This window comes from Carcharhinus amblyrhynchos, chromosome 28 (assembly GCF_965287045.1).
Source record: "Carcharhinus amblyrhynchos chromosome 28, sCarAmb.v2.hapA, whole genome shotgun sequence".
Taxonomy (NCBI): Eukaryota; Metazoa; Chordata; class Chondrichthyes; order Carcharhiniformes; family Carcharhinidae; genus Carcharhinus; species Carcharhinus amblyrhynchos.
This window is the reverse complement of record NC_137351.1, coordinates 11,620,387-11,643,003: the sequence shown is the minus strand read 5'-3', so window position 1 is coordinate 11,643,003 and position 22,617 is coordinate 11,620,387. Positions and strand designations below refer to the sequence as shown.

At 43.5% G+C, this 22,617-nt stretch overlaps 1 protein-coding gene across 1 annotated transcript in view; it reads left to right on the top strand.

The window, feature by feature from the left end:
* Nucleotides 1-22,617, top strand: part of smad3b (SMAD family member 3b) — a 109,917-nt gene that overhangs the window by 72,450 nt on the left and 14,850 nt on the right. The window contains exons 2-5 of the mRNA XM_080214347.1: nt 11,081-11,274; nt 12,838-12,972; nt 15,591-15,665; nt 16,968-17,021. Of these exons, the coding sequence (XP_080070473.1) occupies nt 11,081-11,274; nt 12,838-12,972; nt 15,591-15,665; nt 16,968-17,021 (458 nt within the window). The remainder of the gene's footprint in view (nt 1-11,080; nt 11,275-12,837; nt 12,973-15,590; nt 15,666-16,967; nt 17,022-22,617) is intronic.

Sequence of the window (22,617 nt, the reverse complement as noted above, 5' to 3'; positions counted from 1 at the left end):
GCATTTGGTGTTCACACCCTGCAGTAATTTCCGAATCCTCTGTAGTTGCAAACTGTACATTGATGTAAAGCGAAAACTAAAAATGACATCTTTGGGATTGGCATCAGTTGTTGTCTTCATGCATTCTTATTTTCATGTACCGTAATGTAAATTCAGTAGAATAGAGTGCTTTTTACCTAGCACCCATAGCTGCAGAGAAACCATCCTATCATTTTGGACACAGCCATGCAAGCATTCTATTCCAGGGATGCCAGTGTAAGTTTATTCTTTAAAAGGTACTTTGTGCATTAATAGCGATCTGCAGTTTCAGAGAACCTCTGATATGATGTACAAGTCTCACAGCACCAGGTTAAAGTCCAACAGGTTTATTTGGTAGCACAAGTTTTCAGAGCACTGCTCCTTCATCAGGTGAGTGCAGGATTTGTTACAGCACAGTTTGCTTTATTACCTGATGAAGGCGCAGAGTTCCAAAAGCTTGTGCTACTAAATAAACCTGCTGGACTTTAACCTGGTGTTGTGAGACTACATACTGTGCCCACCCCAGTCCAATGCTGCATCTCCACATCATGTTCTTATATGATGTATAATTTACTTGAGTATCTCAATAAATGTACTTTTTGGAAAATGTCCACTTGTACAAGTTTCAGTACTTCAGGTTTTCTTGCCTACTGTAACATTGCTGAAATGTCTGGGGTTCCTGCAGCACCAGTTCTAACGTGCTTATTTCTCACTGCAGTTACAGTCTGACTCTTTGTTTTCCCTACCCTGAGGACAGTAATACAGAACTGGTTTAAAGTGCCAGGATTTTTCTTTTTGAAGGTATTTTTATCAAATTAATTCACAGTGTTGATGTCGCTGACTAGGCCAGCGTTTATTCTGATCCCTCGTTGCTCCTTGAGGAGGTGGTGGTGAGCTGCCCTCTTGAACCACCACAATCCATGTGGTGTAGACACACGCACATTGCTGTTAGGAAAAGAGTTCCAGAATTTTGACCCAGTGATAATGAAATATATATTTCCAAGTCAGGATGGTGAGTGCCTTGGAAGGGAACTTGATGAGTGCCTTGGTGGCCTTTTGTATTCTTTCTGACTTGGATGTGTCTGATGATGAGGCCCTTGAAATGTCTTCGTGCTTATGGGGAGTGCTAGGCAGATGCAAATGATTTGTTGTAATAAGCACTGCTGTATGCACTAACTGTTCCAATTTTCAACATGTCTCTAAAGAGGCCATCTTTGTATTATCCGATTCCATCGCAATGTGTGAAAAGGAGTAGGTCATCTTGTGTCTGTTGCATTGTTCGGTAAGATCATGGCTAATTGGTGAATTGACTCCATTGGCGAGATTTTGCAGCCAGTCCTGGAAAATAATCCCCCACCCCTGCCATGGCTTCCCCGGTGGCGGGACGAATGAGCCATACAAAATAGCGTATATACATTCAGCAGAACTGGAAGATCCTGTCGGTGGCTAATGGCGAACCGTATCCTTTTAATGCCTTTGAATAATAAAGACCTACCAAACTCTGTTTTAAAACAATCAGTTGATCTGGAATCCATTAATATTGGCAGAAGAGGGTTCCAAACTTCTGTTCTTTTGTGTGTACACTGTTTCTGAATTTCACTCCTGAAAGATCTGGACGCATGTTTTTGCCTCTGCACCCCCACCATTTCCAGACTCCAAGTGAACGGGGCATATTGGGGGAAAGTATTCCTATCTGATCTCTTGGCATTTGTTTGCCGGACACGTGCACCATTGTAAAGGAGGTGCCTATTAATAGCATTCAAGAGTGTCAATGTTTAGTCTTTTGTTTCCCAGATCTTGGGAGGTATGCGGGTTGAGCCAAACCAACTGGTTTGTGCCTGCCTGTTTATGCAAAGAATGATTGGATGGGCAATGTTTGTATGTGCATTTACCAGTGAAACTCCTCGTTTGCTCTTGTGATCCATTCTGGATTGAGTTGCCACTTTGGGACAGGATTAGGGAGGTTCATTAGTGATGGGGACCGTGGCACCAGTTTGCGAGATTTACTTTCCAGATTATTCAATACAAGTTTTGCAAAAGATGTTCACCACTGCAGTTGCCACATCATGAGACACACAGGAATGGTGGAATTTATTATTTTAGGAACAGTCTTTAGGTGTCCACTGCTTAACATTTGAGAGAGCTCCGAAATTCAAAAAACAAGCATGTCGGATCCAAAACCGGATGGGTGGTGACTCAAATGTTTAATGGTTGGAATGAGCCTAATATGTGTGTATTGGATTAATTCTGGCTCCTCAAACAGATGGGCTGAGTTATACGCTGCTGTTAAAATAGGGAACAAAGGAATGTCATGTGAACAAGTTGTGGTATTGTGCAGTAATTTCTAATCTCTGCTTTCAGCAGAGTTGTGTTTATGCCTGACATTTGTTCTAATTATGGCAACTTGACATGTAACACGGATGTGAGAGCAGAGGAAGGTAGAATCTTTGCATTTCTCTCCTCTTTCTCCTGTGGTCTTGTCTTCTGTCTCCTACATATCCCTGTGCAGCACGGTGGCACAGTGGTTAGCACTGCTACCTCTCAGTATCAGGCACCAGGGTTTGATTCCTAGCTTAGATCACTGTCTGTGCGGAGTCTGCATGTTCTCCCCATGTCTGCATGGGTTTCCACCAGGTGCTTCGGTTTCCTCCCACAGTCCAAAAGACATTCTGGTTATGTGTATTGGCCCTGTTAAATTGTCCATGTGGACCCGAACAGGCGCCAGAGTGTGGCGACTAGGGGATTTTCACAGTAACTTCATTGTAGTGTTAATGTAAGCCTACGTGTGACAATAATGAATAAACTTATAAATGGAAGTAGCTGCCAGCCTACCTCTGGAAGTGTGTAGGCAGAGTGAGGACATTAAAAGCATGTAACACAGGAGGAGGGCATAGAATCATGTAGCACAGGAGGAAGCCATTCAATCATGGCTGATATGATCCTCATCCCCATTCTCCTGCCTTCACCCCATAACCCTTGATCCCCTTATTGATCAAGAACCCATCTATCTCTGTCTTAAAGACACTCAATGACCTGGCCTCCAAAGCCTTCTGCGGAAAAGGAGTTCCACAGATTCACCAGCTTCTGGCTGAAGAAATTCCTCTTCATCTCAGTTTTAAGGAGTGTCCCTTCACTCTGATGTTGTACCCTCAAGTTCTGGTATCTCCTGCTAGTGGAAACATCCTCTCCATGACCACCCTATCTCGGTGTCTCAGTATTCTGCAGTTTTCAATTAGATCCCTCCCATCTTGTCCTTCTCAATGCCCAATAGTCCCAGGCTTTCCCTGTAGCTCTGCAAATCTTTCTTTCTTTTGAGTATAATTGTGCTTGGCTGCACTGCATTTCCTGGTTGAATGGCGCATTGTCATTTAATGTTCGGGCTTGCAGCTGGAGGATGTCTGTCTGGGAATGGAAATCTAAACCGCAGAATCCCAACGCCCAGCCAGTGTCTTCATGCTGAAACGGGGGCTGGTGGGGTGGGAGAGTGAAGGAAAAGTATCACAGAACCTGGTACAAAAACCCAAAAGGGGTGAACTAATGCTAAATGAAAACAGTGATTAAATTAAGATTGCAAGAGTGAGTTTTGGTGCAACTTAATGAGGCTTGAAATTTATTTAAAACAGCATTCTCCTTCAGGTTTCCCATTTCTTTTTCTTAAAAATTAACTTGGTCGAAAAATGTTTTGAGCTCTGACCCACGTCTTGCAGAAGTGGCGCAGGTCCCAGTGCTCAGAAGAGCCTTGTAATTCGGCAACGTTTTAGAACGAGCTTTGACTGTTATCATGATGTGTAACAGCTTGCCCGATCATGGTCAATCAAGAGGCACTGATTCTCTCTTGATTGTATTTGCTTGAAAAAAACAGTGGTTAGCACTGCTGGATCTTGGGTTCATGTCACACTACCTGTAACCCCCATGACTTGCCTGGGCTTGCAAAATCTCACTAACTGTCCTGGCTGGAGACAATACACATCTCTTTAACTTGTGCTTGGCCTTCTCTCCACTCACATTATCTGTACCTTTTTTAAAGACTTGATTACCTGTAAAGACTCGCATTCCAAACATTATCTTGTAAATTTCAGTTTGTGTCTGTATATGCCCTGTTTGTGAACACAAATCCTCACTCACTGATGAAGGAGCAGCGCTCCGAAAGCTTATGCTGCCAAATAAACTTGTTGAACTTTAATCTGGTGTTGTGAGACTTTTTATTGTGCTTACCCCAGTCCAACACAGGCATCTCTACATCATGGTGTCACAGCACCAGAGACCCAAGTTCAATTCCTGGCTTGGGTCATTGTCTGTGTGGAATTTGCACATTCTGTCTGTGTCCACGTGGATTTCCTCCCACAGTTCAAAAAATGTGCAGCTTTGGTTAATTGGCCATGCTAATTTGACCCTTAGTGTCAGGGGGACTAACTAGGGTAAATGTATGGGTTTATGGGGATAGGGCCTGGGTGGGATTGTGGACAATGCAGACTCAATGGGCTGAGTGGCCTCCTGCTGCACTGTAGGATTCTATGAACCCTGGTCTGTACCACTTCCTCGTTGACAGAGTGGCTACTTGTGTTATGTTTGTAGAATTGTGTTACAGCACAGGAAATGGTCATTTGGCCCTTTGGGCTTGTGCCATCTATGGGCCGAACGCTCACGTCTAAGTCAGAGGACAAGGGTTTAAGATTCATTCCGCAGATTTCGGTATAATATAGGCTGCCACGATCTAGTGCAGCGCTGAGGGAGTGCCACACTGCCTTAGATGCCATCTTTCAGATACAGCATTAAACTGAGGCCCTCTCTGTCCCTGAAGTGGACATAACAATCCTGTGGCCATTGTTGAATAAACGCAAAGGACTTCTCCCCGGTGCCCAGACTAATATTTATTCCGTCCAACGAATACCCAAGATAGACTATCTGGTCTACATTGCAAGCTGTTTATGAGAGCTTGCTGTTGGCTACTGCATTTACTACATTACATCAGTAACTACACTTCAAAAGTGCTTCATCACCTGTACAGTGCTTTAGATGGGCAGCATCGTGGCTTAGTGGTTAGCGCTGCTGTCTCACAGTGCCAGGGACCCAGGTTCAATTCTAGCCTTGGGTGGCTGTCTACGTGGAGTTTGCACGTTCTCCCCTTGTCAGCATGGGTTGTGTCCGGGTGCTCCGGTTTCTTCCAACAGTCCAAAGATGTGCGGGTTAGGTTGATTGGTCGTGCTAAATTGTCCGTTAGCGTCAAGGGGATTAGCAAGATAAAATATGTGGGGTTGAAGGGATAGGCCTGGGTGGGATGATTGTTGGTGCAGGCTTAATGGGCCAAATGGTCTCCTTTTGCACTGTAGGGATTCTAAGATATGACCTGTGATAGAGATCAGTTAACTCAGCACATGCCTGGGAGTGACTCTGGGATCTCGTCAGTCTCGCTCAGTGTTGCGTTACCAGACAAATGCACAGATCCTGTATTTGATTGTTTGCCCCTGTTACTAAGGCACAATATGTTTGTTGGTTTATCTGTGAGTAAAACTTGCTGTAACCCAGAATAATTGCATATGCCTCATCGAAGCAGACTGACTGAGCCTTGGCTGTGATCCTAGTTTGTGCGTTCTGATTTAATGCCATGTGATCACAACAGGAATTATGCTTCAAGTTTCAGGGCTGCTGGCTGAGCATGTCTCATTGAATCATTGCAGTGCAAAAGGAGGCCATTTGGCCCACAATTCCATGTTCTCTCTCTCTCTCTCTCTCTCTGTCTCTCTCTGTGACATCATATATTCCTAGCTCTCATATCCTGAAGGTACTGTGATATAATCTGAGATTCCTTACAGTTTTTCACACAAATACAGTCCTGGTGTGGACTGCATGGGGGCTTGCTACTCTTCACTATTGTGTGGATGCAATCTAAATAACCAAGTGAAGGGCGCTTGTGCTAATCCTTTCCTATCAACCCAGAATAGCTCTGTCATTGTTGGAAGCTCGGCATGTGGTGAGGGTGAAATTGCTTAGAACATAAGAACTAGGAGCAGGAGTGGGCCACCTGGCCACTTGAGCCTGCTCTGCCATTCAATAAGATCATGGCTGAACTTTTTGTGGACTTGGCTCCACTTACCCGCCTGCCCACCATAAGAACATAAGCCTTAATTCCTTTACTGTTCAAAAATTTATCTACCCTTCCCTTAAAAACATTCAGTGAGGTAATCTCAACTGCTTCACTGGGCAGGGAATTCCACAGATTCACAATCCTTTGCGTGAAGAAGTTCCTCCTCAACTCTTGTCACTGATTCAATTTGAAAGAAAGACTTGCATTTATGTGGTGCCTTCCACCACTCCAGAATGACCCAAAGTGCATGACAGCCAAACTACACTTTTTGAAGCGTAGTACCAGTTAAAATGTGATAAACATACACAGCAAATTCCTACACGCGTGGAAAATAACCAGATAATCTTTTGTTCAAATCAGTGCGATGGGATTCCTTAAGTCCGACTGAGTGGGCAGACAGGACCTCGTCCCATCTTCGACAGTGCAACACTCCTTCAGTGCTGCATTAGAGTCTCAGCCTGGATTATGTACTTAAGTCTCGGGAATGGGGGTTGATTTCGTAACCTTATGATTTATTACTACCCTCAGCAACAGCTGATATCCTTGTACTGAATTGCTCCAAAAGTGTCAACGAGGATTGATTTTTTTTTTTAAAAAAAAGAAAAATCTAGCCTCAGTTGAAATGGCTCTGTGGTCAGTGTTACTCTTTTCAATCGTGGACCTCAATCTTGGCATTAAGCACTGCTGACAACATTGATACCATTGAAACCCGACAGTGTAGAGAGAGGCGATACAGCCCATCGAGTCTGCACCGACCACAGTCCCGCTTATTCCCGTAACCCCACGTATGCACCTTGCTAATCCCCTGCCACTAGGGTCAATTCATCATGGCCAATCCACCTAACCTGCACATCTTTGGAGTGTGGAAGAAAACTGGAGCACCTGGAGGAAACCCACGCAGACGCGGGGGAAGTGTGCAAACGCCACACAGACAGTGACCCAAACCGGGAATCGAGCCTGGATCCCTGGCGCTGTGAGGCAGCAGTGCTAATCATTGTGCCACCATGCCACCCAGAAGGGTACAATATATAGATCGTTTGTTTAGAGAAGGGCACAGCAATATGAGTGTAAATAAAAGGTGTGAGAAAAGATTCCCCTCTCCACAGATGCTGCCAGACCTGCTGAGTTTATCCAGAATTTTTTGTTTTTATCACATTAAAATGCGTGTGAGTTTCCATGAATTTTCCATGGGGAATCTGCATGCTGAAGGTGCTGCACAATTGTGGAGATAGGGGACTACTTTACCCTGCCCTGCCCTTGAATCTTTACACCCTGGTTGGCAAGCCTGTCTTGGTGGGGCTGCTGGATTCTGCTCTAAACACAAGGCCACTGTATTTGCTTTCACTTCATTCACATGCAAGCAGATACGTGGGAACACCACCACCTGCAAGTTCCCCTCCCAGCCACTCACCGTCCTGACTTGGAAATATATTGCCGTTCCTTCACGGTTGCTAGGTCAAAATCCTGGAATTCCCTCCCTAACAGCAATGTTGGTCAACCCACAGAACATGGATTGCAACAATTCAAGAAGGCAGCTCACCACCACCTTGTCCAGGGCAACGAGGGATGGGCAATAAATGCTGGCCAGCCAGCGATTCACATATCCCACAAATGAATAAAAATAAAATTATGAAAACCACTGGCTTTATTCTAATTGTAGACCCATATGTTCCTAGGCTGATGTTTAAAGTTTATTTATTAGTATCAGAAGTGGGCTTACCCTAACACTGCAATGAAGTTGTTGTGAAAATCCCCTAGTCGCCGCACTCTGGCGTCTGTTCAGGTACACTATAGGAGAATTTAGCATAGCCAGTGCACCTAACCAGCACATCTCTTGGACTGTGGGAGGAAATATGAGCACCTGGAGGAAATCCATGCTGTCACAGGGAGAAGTGAAGACTCCACATGGACAATGACCCAAGCCAGGAATCAAATCTGGGTTTCTGGCGCTGTGGGGCAGCAATACTAACCGCTGTGCCGCCGTGCCACCTTATGTTCCTTAATTGCTGGAACTCTGGGCTTGTTTACATTATAAATGTGTAGCCAGCGCATAGGAGACTGTAGAATTGCTTTTGGCAGCATTCCTGCATTTAGGCATGACTTGAGACTGATGTGATGCAGGGTTGATGAAGGACCATCCAGATGTGAAACATTGGCTCTATTCTTTCTCCACAGATACTGTCAGACCTACTGAGATTTTCCAGCATTTTTTTTTTGCTTGAGACAAATAGCATTGATTCCTTTTTAAAGGGAAGCTTGATAAGTATAAGAAGGAGAAAGGAATCAAAGGATATTCTAATACGGTTAGGTGAGTTTAGGGAGGCTCATTTGGATATGGGCATTTAAGCACTTGAACAAGGTGATGGCATAGTGGTATTATCACTAGACCAGCAATCTAGACATCCAGGGTAATGTTCTGGGGACCTGGATTCAAATCCCACCATGGCAAATGGTGAAATTTGAATTCAATAAAAAAATCTGGAATTAAAAGTCTAGTGATGACCATGAATCCATTGTCAGTTGTTGTAAAAACCCATATGGTTCACTAATGTCCTTTAGGGAAGGAAATCTGCCATCCTCACCTGGTCTGGCCTGCATGTGACTCCAGAGCCACAGCAACCTCTGAAATGGTCCAGCAAGCCACTGAGTCCAAGGGATGGGCAATAAGTTTTTAAAAATTGGAATATAAATTGCTTATTGCCTAGAAGTGTTCTACTTGGGTCCACAACATAAAACTGGCCAATTGAAACGGTGTTTGCTGGACTTCAAAAGGAATTCATTAGCTCTTAAAGGGAAGTTCTGAGAACGTGCTGGAGCACATTTTCCTTCATATGATAATCTCCCCCAGAGGCTGCAAGGAGTGGGAAATGGAGATAACTCCCTTTGATGACATTATAGATGTTGGACTGAGTCACAATGTGGCAAAAACTTCACTCACTGTCTAACTCTTTTATTGTGCCTGACTCTAGTTCGGATGCTGCCTAAAATGGCAAGTGTTCCCTTCCCAGGAACAAAGTTCATTTGCCTTGATGAGCACAGAACTCCCAAACAATAAGTGAGACAGAAAGAAATGATGTATGCCTGTAACATTCCAAAGTACTTTGTAATTTGCATTCTGTCTCTTTTAAAACAACATTAATTGACTGGTATTTTTCTGACTCAGTCTTGGGCAAATCCCATCATTATTGTTATCTAAAGATTATTTGTGTGAATGGTAAAATTAGATGCATTTTAAGATGTGTTTTTGTTCTTTTCATGGGACATGAAGACAACATTTGTTGCCTGTTCCTAATTGGGTTTGAGAATGTGGTGATGAGCCAGTTTCTTGGAGCTCTGCAGTCTCATCTGCTGTAGATAGTGATAGGCAGTGTGGTTTTGCAAAGGCAAGGTTGTGTCTAACAAGCTTGATTTGAGTTCTTTGACAGAGTGACAGAAAGATTGACCAGGGCAAGGCAGTGAATATTATATACATGGACTTTAGTAAAGCCTTTGATTAAATTCCTCATGGCAGGCTGATACAGAAGGTGAATTGGTAAGATGGTTATGAAACTGGCTTGGGCATAGAAAGCAAAGAGTAGCAATGAACATAAGAACATAAGAAATAGGAGTAGGAGTAGGCCATCTAGCCCCTCGAGCCTGCCCTGCCATTCAATAAGATCATGGCTGATCTGAAGTGGCTCAGTTCCACTTTCCCGCTTTCTCCCCATAACCCTTAATCCCCTTGCCTAACAAAAACCTATCTACCCGCGTCTTAAATATATTTAGTGAGGTAGCCTCCACCACTTCAACGGGCAGAGAATTCCAGAGATTCACCACCCAAGAAGTTCCTCCTCAACTCTGTCTAAACTGCCCCACCCCCCACTTATCTTGAGGCTGTGCCCTCTAGTCCTGCTGTCCTTTCTGAGCGGGAAGAACCTCTCCACCTCTACCCTATCCATCCCCCTTCTTCATCTTATATGGAAGGGTATTTTTCTAACTGAAGGCCTGTTTGATAGTAAATTTGCAGATGGTACGAAAATTGGGGGAGTAGCTGATAGTGAGGGAGATTGTCAGAGGATACAGTAGGATATAAATCGGCTAGAGACCTGGGCCAAAAGATGACAGATGGAATTTAACCCAGGACAAATGTAAGGTGATGTGATTTGGAAGGCCTACTGCAGAAGGGAAGTATACAATAAATGGTAGAATTCTTAGGAATATTAGCGTAGGGAGTGATCTAGGTGAGCAGATCCACAGTTCCCTGAAGGTGGCAACTCAGGTGGACAAGGTGGTGAAGAAGGCGTATGCCATGCTGTCTTTCATCGGTTGGGGCATTGAGTATAGGAATTGGAAAATCATGTTGCCGCTATATAAGACTTTGGTTAGGCTGCATTTGGAGTACTGTGTACAATTCTGGTCACGCAGTACCAGAAGAATGTTGGTGCTTTGGAAAGGGTGCAGAAGAGATTTACCAGGATGTTGCCTGGTTTGGAGGATATGGACTGTGAAGAAATGTTGAACAAACTTGGATTGTTTTCACTGGCGTGTCGGAGGATGAGGAAGGCATCTGATAGAGGTTTACAAGATTATGAGAGGCTTGGATAGACTGGATAATCAGAGTCTTTTTCCTAAGGGTTGAAGGGTCAATTACTCGGGGACGTAGGTTGAAAGTGAGATGGGAAAGTTTAAAAGAGATGTAGGAGGCAAGTTTTTCACACAGGGTAGTGAATGCCTGGAACATGCTGCCGGAGGAGGTGGTGGAAGCAGATTCTATCACAACCTTCTAGAGGCATCTGGACAGCTACATGAATAGACAGGGAATAGAGGGATATGGACCACATAGAGGCAAGAAAATATTAGAGAGGCATCTATGTCGGCATAGACTCGGTAGGCTGAAGGGTCTGTCATGTGCTGTACCGTTCTTTGTTCTAGAACATTGCTGTGAGTGTTTTTATGTTGAACCTGAGTTCTGACTGACTTGTAATTCTCTCCTCTTAGGTCTCTTGATGGACGGCTCCAAGTGTCCCATCGGAAAGGCCTGCCTCATGTCATCTACTGTCGCCTCTGGCGTTGGCCTGATCTTCACAGTCACCATGAGCTTCGAGCCATGGAAATGTGTGAATTTGCCTTTCACATGAAGAAGGACGAGGTCTGCGTGAATCCGTACCATTACCAAAGAGTGGAGACACCGGGTAAGTCTATTGCAATGTAGGCAGACTGTTCAACCCAACAGGCCCACACTGGTCTCTGTTTCATAAGAGCTTCTTCTAAGCCCCAATTCACCCAAAACTATCAGAATATCCTTCTCCTCTTTAAACTTGTCTACCTTTCCCTTAAATGTATCAATGCTATTTGCCAACCTCATCAATTTCTTGTGGCGGCAAGTTCCACATTCACTGCCTGAGGAATGAAGTTCCTCCTGAAATCCCCATCTAATATTTATGTCCTCTGGTTTTAGTCTACCCTATGTATCCCATTGAACTCTTCCCTAATTTTTAAGGGCCACCCCTTAATACTCCACTTTTCAAGAGAAAAGAGCTCCTATCTGTTCACTCTTTCCTGATGGTTGTTGACTGACCTCACCTTTTAAATAACAGTGAGATAGCCAGCCCAAAGATTTTTTTTGAACTGAAAGGAAATTGGTATGATGAATGTAGATAGAGGAGCTCAGACAGCCAGGTAAGAATCAGACAATATGACAGCATACTGTTAACCACAAACTGTGATAACAAACTGTAGACATACTGATATTTGGAAGAGGTTGACCTCTACCTTTGCCTGGGATTGAAGAATGAAGTAGGAAAAGAATAAGGAATTTGAAATCACCTTCTTGTGTCCCTCAAGGTGCCCCAATTGCTTATTTCCAAGTAAAGTTGTTGGTAAATGTATTAGCCAAGGTGTGCACAAAGTCCTATAAACCATGGAATGAACAGAAATGTGTAAGAAATAGCAAGAGTAGATCATCCAGCCATTGAGTCTGCTTGCCATTCTCCTACCTCAACATTATCTTCCTGCATGATCTCCATTGCCCGTACTTCCATTAGTGTCCAAAACATTATCAATCCTTCTCTTGAATGTAGTCATGAATGTCATTTAATTTATTTTTGAGGGAAGCACTTAGACCAGGACATCTTCAAGAGCTTCCAGCTCTTTCAAATAGCACAATGCAATTCTAAACAAACCAGTAGCCTCTGTTTAACCTCTCATTTAATAGGACGGTACTTCGAGTAATGCACCACTTTAATTCTCATCCCTCAGTATCTTGGAGTAGGCGGCACGATGACACAGTGGTTAGCATGGCTGCCTCACAGCGCTAGGGACCTGGATTCAATTCCCGGCTTGGATCTCTGTCGTGTGGAGTTCGTCTGTGTGAAGTTTGCACGTTCTCCCCATGTCTGCATGGGCTTCCTCCGGGTGCTCTGGTTTCCTTCCACAGTCCGAAAGACCTGCTGGTTAGGTGCTTTGGCTGTGCTAAATTCTCCCTCAGTTTACCCGAACAGGTGCCTGAGTGTGGCAACTAGGGGATTTTCACAGTAACTGCATTGCAGTGTTAATGTAAGCCTACTTGTGACACTAACAAATAAATAAAATTAAACCAAAATGGTATGACTCAATGTGAGAACTTGCTAAACTGACACCCAATTAGTACAGGAAGTCCTAAGTTGAGATAGGAAAGGACACAACTTTAAAGTGGCCTTGCATAAAAAGAAAACCGAGTCATTTCTCTTCTTTGTGTGTGTGTTTTTTTTTTACAGTTTTACCTCCTGTTCTTGTGCCAAGACACACAGAGGTGCCCTCTGAATTCCCACCCCTGGATGACTATACACATTCTATCCCAGAGAACACAAACTTCCCAGCAGGCATTGAACCACAGAGCAACTATATACCAGGTACTAAATGGTGCTTAGCGGAACATTCTGGGAAATTACATTTCCTGTTATTTGCGACGTTAGAAATGCAAATTATTCCATTGGCAGGCAGAGTGCAATACAGAGAGGAAAGTAACTGGTTTCATCTCGGAGCAGAACTTTCCCATGGTATGCTGCACATACTTGTCAAGAGCAGCTTTGTGCACTTGCACCGGATAGTTTGTATGGAATTTAATGTCTTTAGCGGAATTCCACCTTTTACCATCACAGATTGGCAAAGGAACATAGTTGTTATGGGGGACTAGTTTTAGGTGAGTCATGGAACCAGTGCTAAAAGAGGTGCAACATGCCAGACACATTTTCTTATTTCTGAAACAGGGCGTTGTTATGAGGTACAATTGCAATTGAAGAGTGTGTTTGCTGATGAACGTCACTCGCCATTAGTTCAGCGAGTAAATCCAGAGAAAACTGCATGGTGATAATATTAAAGTTCCACATTTTCTGATACTGTTAATGATGATTCTTTCCTTACACCAACAAAACTGCCCTGTTTTTGTTTTAACCAGCATTCACTGTTGACTGTAATGAAAGTTGCATTTGCAAATTGGTGCCTCTGTGCAAATTCAGGCTGGTTGGCAGTTGGTTCTGCTGTTGTGTGGGTAATCACAATGACCATTCAGTACCCACGGTCTCCAGTTCAGTTCCTGGCCTCAGCTCACTGATCTGGTCTCTGCTGAAGCAAGTTCTGCAGTTGGGTTTGGGGCTATTGATGTAAGAAGAAGAGAATAGAAATAGTCAGGCTTTGCTGTTCCTGGTCACAGTCCCACAATGCCGAGGCATTCTCTGTCCGGGTTCATCCATGAGAAATGGCTGGACGTGACCGTTCTCCACAGACCTGAAGCTCACCAAGGGTCGATATCTATGTCAGAGGCTGCAAGTGGGCTAAAGTGATTGCCTTATTGTGCAAGTGGACTGTACAGACTGGGTACAAAACCAGCTACTCTATAGTATGAACAATTAAAGACTACAATTCTCTTTAATAATACATTGAAAAAGCAGCTTGTTCCAATTTACACACGTCTTCCTGGGCAGCATGGTGGCACAATGGTTAACTGCTGCCTCACTTTGCCAGGGATCCGGGTTCAATTCTGGCCATGGTTGACTGTCTGTGTGGAATCATAGAATCCCTACAGTGCAGAAAGAGGCCATTGGGTCCACTGAGTCTGTACTGACCACAATTCCACTCAGGCCCTATTCCCGTAACCCCATGTATTTACCCTGCTAATCCCCTTGACACTAGGGTCAGTTTAGCATGGTCAATCAACCTAACCTGCACAATTTTGGACTGTGGGAGGAAATGGGAGTGCCTGGAGGAAACCCATGCAGACATGAGGAGAATGTGCAAGTTCCACACAGACAGTGACCCAAGGCTGAAATTGGAGTTTGCACATTCTCCCTGTGCCTATGCAGGTTTCCTTCAGAAGCTCCAGTTTCTTCCCACAGTCCGAAGATGTGTGGGTTAGGTGGATTGGCCATGCTAGATTGGCAGGGTAAATATGTTAGGTTACAGGGATAGGACCTGGGTGGAACAGTTGTTGGTGCAGGTTTGATGGGCTGAATGGCCTACTTCTGCATTGTAGGGATAATATGATTACTCTCTGGCTATCCAAATTCCAACATGGGCGTGACTGTGATACACCTTTTGCCTTACATTTCCCAGGTTTTTAACGCCCCCCCCACCCCACCTCAGAAGAAATAAATGGTTATTTTCAAATGAACCAAGATTTGTTCTTCAGAAGACCCCCACCTGAAAAGATTGACCTATTTATCTCTTCCAACTGGCGATCCCTCCAAGTTTTTGATTTGCCTTAAATTCTCAGTATTTACATCCTGTTTTTTAAACCAGGGTTCAGCTCAACAACAGCAAAGAGCACTCGCGCATAATCATTATCATGCAGTTAGCAGTCACTGCACAAAGTAAGTGGGTGGAAGAAAGCCTCACTAGATTACGTGCACAGAAGTGTGTCCTGTCCAAGGCTGTTGGAGTATATTTCTAGCGTGCATAAGACAATTGAGACAATTTATAAGATGGAAGAGAGAGATCCAGAGAATGCTCAGGGCTCAAGAAATCCTTGACCACAATATACCTTTCTTCAAACTAGTGCATCATGTTTAAAGTTCTTTTTTATGCATGATACACAAGACAGATTGTATTTAACTTTGTATGTGAATAATTAAGACATTCAGATATGTGGAATATAAAACCAATCAATTAAGCATATCATCTGTAAACCAAGGCTAAATTAATATAGTTACAGTTTCAGGATGTCATGTACCTAAGCATAATAGGGTCACACTGAACTTTGTAATTGGAAATGTGATGAAGCTGGAACTTGTGTTAAAGAGCAGAAACCATGGGCTAGCCATGGCCAAAGTATCAATCTCCAGCAGGAGGACAGATCAATTTGGGAACGAACTGGATTCCAGTGAAGATTTTGGTGGTCTCCATCACTGACATGGAGTCTGTAAAAGAACCACAAGCTCAAACAAAATTTAGCCCAACCTTGATCTTCAAAATGTGGATCCGAATGCACCATTGATACAGCTACAAATGATGTTTCCTCTTTCTTCTTGGTTAGAGACTCCACCGCCAGGTTATATCAGTGAGGATGGAGAAACCAGCGACCATCAGATGAACCATAGCATGGACACAGGTAATGTGTGCTGAGGCAGTCATGTGTCACATCTCAAAGGCCCATTTAAGGAGAGGGCAATTGGTGTGTCATTGACCAGCTCAAGTTAAGAACAGGAGTATTCTAACTAGTGTCTTTTGCGGCCATAGTTCATATGCTGTTTGAATTGGAGAAAGTGGAACTGGTGATTTAGTATGCCATATTTCTGCTAGGAATACAGAATTTTGCCTAAGGTATAAGGCACTTTGTGGCAGCAGAGTTGAAGGAGCATTATTTTGCAGCTAACCATTCTTTTATATGCAATGTCCAAATGCTCTAGTGTAATCTGCACCACCACCACCACCACTCCCCCCAAGCTTTCTCGGGGATGAGGTTGCCAACCTTGGTTCACCATATTCCTGACCTCTCGCCCCTCGCAACCAACCCACCATCGATCACTCAATACATCCATCCTCACCAACTTCCATACCAATCTGAAATGAAGCACTCAGTTGGATGGTTTATGTCTGTCAGTAAAATAGCCTTCCCCCACAAACATTTCCAATATTTTTATAACAAATAAAAGCATTTAAAGAGTTTTTTTGAAAGCATCACAATCTTTTAACATCCCAGCTGGCGGAATTAAAGTTAAATCAATTAAAAATCACTAATCATGCCCGTGAAAGTTTGTCATGAAAAATCCGTTTTAGGAAAGGAAATCTGCAGTCTTCACCCGGTCTGGCCTTTGTGACTGCAAACCTGCAGCAACTCCTAACTGCCCTCTGATGTGGCTAAGCAAGCCATTTCAAATCAGTTCAAAGGCAATTAGAAATAGGCAACAAATGGTGTCCTGGTCAGTGACAATCGCGTCCCTTGCCAGAATTAATAAAAAGACAGATTTTTTTTTAAATTGAAATGTCCAATCCTCTTCCAAGCTGGTGCCAATTATTTTGTTTCTCAAAGGTGCGATGAGTTGAATTGAACTAATTTCTTTATTGTGGAAACTAAACAAGCCATAGTGGAGGCGACCGTTAAGGCCAGAAAGTGGGAGTGAGGGTGAGAAATATCAAAAACCTGTGATTACCTAACAAACACGAAAGTGGGAGGTGCGAGGTGGTGACTAAGGCAGCAAACACAAACAATAAAGTTAGTCAACTTATTAGATAATGTGCGTTTGAGTTATCTCACTGTTGACATAATCGATTTCATCATTAAATGTTTGAAATATTAGTATAAGGTCTGTAAGTCGAAACTCTTTTCAATGTTAATCAAATGAAACATATATTGGAAAGAAATGAATTGCTTCCCAATCTTGATTCTGATTGCCGCTTGGTCTCCTCTTAGGTTCCACAGCTGATTTGTCTCCAAACCCCTTGTCACCCACACACAACAATTTGGGTAAGTGAATAGGGTTCAGCGTCTTCAACTCAGTGTAATGATTGAAGAATGAATTTTTCCTGGTTCTTGGGTAGACTTGGAGAAGTCCAGAGTAGATAGTTCAGGACAAGCTTCTTTACCAAGAATGTGGAACTTGCAACGCTTAGTTGAAACAAGTAACATAGATGCATTTAAGGGGAAGCTGGATAATTACATGAGGAAGAAAAGGAGGCTATATTGATGGAGGTTAGATGAGATGTGGAACATTAATGCCAGCGCAGACTACTTGGACTTGTTTTCATTCTGTATGCTCTGTTAGGCCAATTTTGGGTGTTTAAAGATGGGATCTGGTCTTCAAATTCTTGACTGAGGCAGGCATAGGATCATGACACAAAAATAATCACCTGGTTCTTCAAGATTGCACTGTTTTTTCCATAGCTTGGTTAGAGGTGGGTTTGAATAAATGCAGCCTGAATAAGTTTATGCTATAGTGTAAATGTATCGAAATTAGAGTGTCTTTAACAAAACACTGTAGTTCCAAGCACAGATACAGTGTCACAAATCTGGCCACCTGAAAGTATGAAAACTGGGCATCATTTGTTAAGTTGCCAAGTGTGAATTTTAATATTTTTGATTTATTATTGTCACATATATTAACATTCAGTGAAAAGTATTGTTTCTTGCATGCTATACAGACAAAATATACCCTTCATAGAAAAGGAAATGAGAGTGCAGAATGTAGTGTTTCAGTCATAGCTAGGATGTAGAGAAAGATCAACTTAATGCAAGGGAAGTCCATTCAACAGTCTGGCAGCAAAGAAGCAGTTTTTGAGTCAGTTGGTACCTGACCTCAGATTTTTGTATCTTTTTTTCCTGAAGGAAGAAGGTGGAAGAGACTGTGTGGGGTGCGTGGGATCCTTAATTATGCGGCCGCTTTGTTGAGGCAACGGGAAGTCTAGACAGAGCCAATGGGTGGAGGCTGGTTTCAATGAGTAAATAAATTCAATGAGTATAATAACTCACTGGCTTGTTTGGCTTGGTGCTGTGTTGGTGTATTACTAGTTAGCAGCTTCATGTGCCAGTCTTTTCTGCACTACGGGTGGTCAGAGTATGTAATTGTATGTAAAGCTGTTTGCTCCCACCCCGAAGTTTTGAAAGGTGCTACAGAAATGCGAGTCTTTCTTTCTTCTGTCTTTTTCATTGTACCACCTGTGCACTGACTTCATTTATGGGCAGCATGGTGGCACAGTGGTTAGCAGTGCTGCCTCAGCAAGGATCCAGGTTCAATTCTGGCCTTGGGTGACTGTCTGTGTGGAGTTTGCACATTCTCCCTGTGTCTGCATGAGTTTCCTCCAGGTGTTCCAGTTTCCTCCCACAGTCCAAAGATGTGCAGGTTAGGTGGATTGGCCATTGCTAAATTGCCCCTTAGTGTCCAAGATGTTTAGGTTACATGGATTGACTCTGCTAAATTGTCCCTTACTGTCCCAAGATGTGTAGATTGGGAGGATTGACCATGATCAATTGCCCCTTAGTGTCCCAGATGTATGGGGTAAATATGTGGGTTACAATGATAGGGCCTGGGTAAGATGCTCTGTTGGAGAGTCAGTGCAGACTTGATGGGCCGCCTGGCCTCCTTCCACACTGTAGGGATTCTGTGGTTTCCTGATGGAGCCCCTCTTATCAGAGACTGAAAATGGAAGCTGGGGCCTTGGCATGAATTTGCAGCCTTGTTTCACTGACTGAGGGTTGACGGCACACACTTAAGAAGAGCCAGAGTTTCACAAGTGATCAGAAAATCAAGTGAGGCTAGAAGTTCACCTCCAGGTCACAGAGTTTACATTGGCTGCCAGCCCACAGTTCAGGCTTTGTTTGCCTGTACTGACTCAATGCTGCTGCAGTGTACCATCCCACAGTGAACAAGAGGCTGTTGTTTGATGTTGAACAGCAGCGACTGAGCAGGGAGGCTTCAGGACGGCTCTGTATTTTGCCAACTGCTGGTGGGCAGAATTTGAAGTCTGAGAAATGTTGCTTCTAAGCTGGTTCTGTTTAATTGGCACTTGATAAAACTATGATGCATGTTGATATGACTCAAGAAAGCTTCTTTCCTGCTGCCATCAGACTTTTAAATGGACCTTTGATCCTTAAGTTGATCTTTTCCTACATCCTAGCTATGACTGCAACACTACATTCTGCACCTTCTCCATTCTTTCTCCCCATGTACTCTATGAACAGCATGCTTTGTCTGTGTAGTGCATAAGAAACAATACCAATACATGTGACAAATCAAGTCAAACATTAGGACATTTGAACATGAAGCTCAACAATGTCCACAAAGAACAGTATGTAGTTTTTAGGTTCCCCAAATTACTTGTTGCTGACCCCAGCACATTACCTATTAAGATGAACCCATGCTTGATCCTTATACTGTGCAAACCAAACATGGAAAAACTCCAATTGTCTGTTTTGTCTTATGGGGTGGAAGTGCCATTGTTTAGATTTTTAGTGAACTTTTATCAGTAACAAGTGGTAAAAGCAATTTGAGGTGTGAAATCCCACTCTCTCCGACCCACATCTATCCGCTAAGTTTGGTGGGAAGAGAATAGCGTTGGAAAGGGAAACTCTGCAATGATTGGGAGTCTTCAGTGTTCTGATTAATTTCATAAACCACCAGAAAATGTTGCCTTGCACTTTTGGCAATCTTTCGAGATCCTGTAACTCACTCCTGTCACCCCCTCTAATAATAATTTGTCATGTTGAATATTTACTATATTTGTGGTTGTAACGTACACTTGCAATAAAGTGGAACTCTAGCTAACCAGCTGTCAAAACATTGGCACTGTGCTGTTTGAAATAGTTCCCCGCTCTTTTTTTTTCTATTTCATTCCTGTTTGGGCCTCCTTGGCCCTGCTGACTTTTCTCTCTCGGCTGTGGCACGTACCCTCGACCTTTGCTGTGGAACTGGATGAGTGACCATCGGGTCAGCGTGACAGCTGTTCTTCTCAATGTCTCTGTTTGCAGAGAAGTCACGCATACCTACTCTGAGGGCCCAATTGACAAACATGCTTAAAGCACAGAGAGTCAATCTGTAGTCTACATTGGGAAAGTTGGTCCTAACAGAACAGCATAGCAGTAATGTTGCTGCGCTCCTAATCGAGAGGCCTGCCTAATGGTCCAGAGTCTATCCAGAGGCAGAGTTAAAATTTAAAGTTAAAAGTTTTTAAAGTTAAAATGTATTTGTTAGTGTCACCAAGTAGGCTTACATTAACACTGTAAAGAAGTTACTGTGAAAATCCTCTAGTCACCACACTCTGGCGCCTGTTCGGGTACACTGAGGGAGAATTTAGCATGGCCACTGCAGCTAACCTGCACGTCTTGCATCTTTGAACTGTGGGAAGAAACGCGAGCACCTAAAGAAAACCCACACAGAGACAGGGAAAACATGTAAACTCCACAGGCAATGACCCAAGCCGGGAATCAAACCCAGGTCCCTGGCGCTTGAGGCAGCAGTGCTAACCACTGCGCCACCCTGCTGCCTCATAAATCTAGCACTTGACACAAAATGCTAGTATCCTCACCAAAATACTGAACTGCGGTAAAACCCCCATTTGACTCAGTAATGTTCTTCAGAGGAGTAAATCTTCCATTCTGGGGGTGGCTGCACACGATTCCAGGCACACAGCAATGTGTTTGACTTCTAGTTGCCCTCTGAAATGACCAAGTAAGCTACCTGACTGTATCACATCATTGCGGGGGGTGGGTGGGAAGGTTTGTGTGGACAGCAGCGTTTAGAGAAGATGGCACACCACCAGCTTCTCCAGGGCCAGAAGAGATGGGCAATAAATTCTGTCCTCACCAGCAATGCTTGCATCCCGTTACAGTTGGTTTCGGTGACCTTGGCATGGGGAGAGGAAGGAAAGTTTCACAATTGCTTCCAGCTCCTGCTCACCAGCCTCTCACTCCAGCTGTGATGCATGGACTGGACTAGGGGAGTCTGTTGACTCTCACTGTTCGTGTGGCTACAAGTGGTTACAGGAGAGAGAGGTTTGGTTTTTGTGTAAGTGGGTGAGTGAATGTGGGTGATTGTGTGTTTGTATGTACATGTATGTTTGTGTGTGTATGTATCATGCGTGTGAATACATGTGCCAGAATGAAATCCTCTGTGTGCCTGTATGTGTGTTGAGCTAAATGCAGTGCAAGTTTAAAACGTAAACAGGAAATGTTGCACTGAAGTGTGATGACTCAGACGGCTAGGCAGAAATATTACTCTTCCTGTTCGTTACTTGCAGTAACAAATGTGAAGTGGGTGTATGCCTTTCTTTGTCCATTCTCTACACCATAGCTATGACTGTAACAATACACTCTGCACTCTCTTGTTTCCTTCTCTATGAACGGTATGCTTTGTCTGTATAGCACGCAAGAAACAATACTTTTCACTGCATGTTAATATACATGACAATAAATCAAATCAGATATTTCTTTCCGCCTGCTTGCTCACCAGGGTAGCTCATTGCACCACACCCATACGGTCTAGAGACATGGTGACATTGGCCTAGTGTAACAAACCCCTTCCAGCTTTCATCCAGCTGTTCTGAAACTGGTGATTCACACCTTGACATAGTTTAGAAATCAACCAGGGTTACTGCTTCTGCTCCCTGTTAGACAATATGTGCATTGCCATTGGGCGAGTGACTGTGTGATCAAATATGTGATTGTGAGAGAGTGAATATATTCCTGAGATGCCCTCCTCATTTGAAGATGTAAAATTTGCCTCTGCTCCTGTCCAGCATTAACTGCCCCGCAACCCCCCATCCTGGCCCCAAAGATGTTAACAATAGTCATCTTGTATGAGGTACTGTTGGGTGGTGCAGCTGGACCTCGGTTGGGAGTCAGTGTTTGCTGTAGACGAATGCAGGGAGGGAGAGATTGGAGGACGATGCCTATTGTGATTGAAGTAGGAACTTTTATTCTAAAATGGGGATCACCCAGTCTGCTGGGAGGCTGCATACTGCTACTGAGAACAGCTGTTCTGAACAGAAAAAATAATCGGCAGCTGTTGACCGAAGAATGTGTGCGAGAGAGAAATTGAGCTGTGTGTGACAGAGACTGCAAGATGCATGTGTGCACGCGAGAGACTGGGAGATGCCCATGTGAGAGACCGCAACATTTTAAGTGTAATAAACTCAAAGATTGTCTGAATGGCATTTACCCTCAGAATTGCTTTCATGAATTTCTCAACCGAATATCTCAATTTTCTAGTTAACACTTGAATTACCAAAACAAAATGTTGTATTCTATATCAACTGAATTATGAATGAGATATTTGCGACAATATGCATATACAGTATATATTTTTTTTGATGTATAGGGAATAATAGCAGAGAAAAGTGCAGCTTAATTTGTAAGATTAGAAATGAAGCAAATGTTGTGAAGACTGCAAAAGTAGAGAAGACGGTCATAGGGAAATGGAATCTTTGAAACAGAGAATTCAAAAGCAAAGAAGTAATGTTGTAATGTAGTAAGGTAATGCATTTCTGCAGCAGTTTTGGACTCATGATGGAAGGGTATGAGAGCAGTTGTAAAGGTACAGCATATATGTTACCAGAGTTGGAAGTGTTAC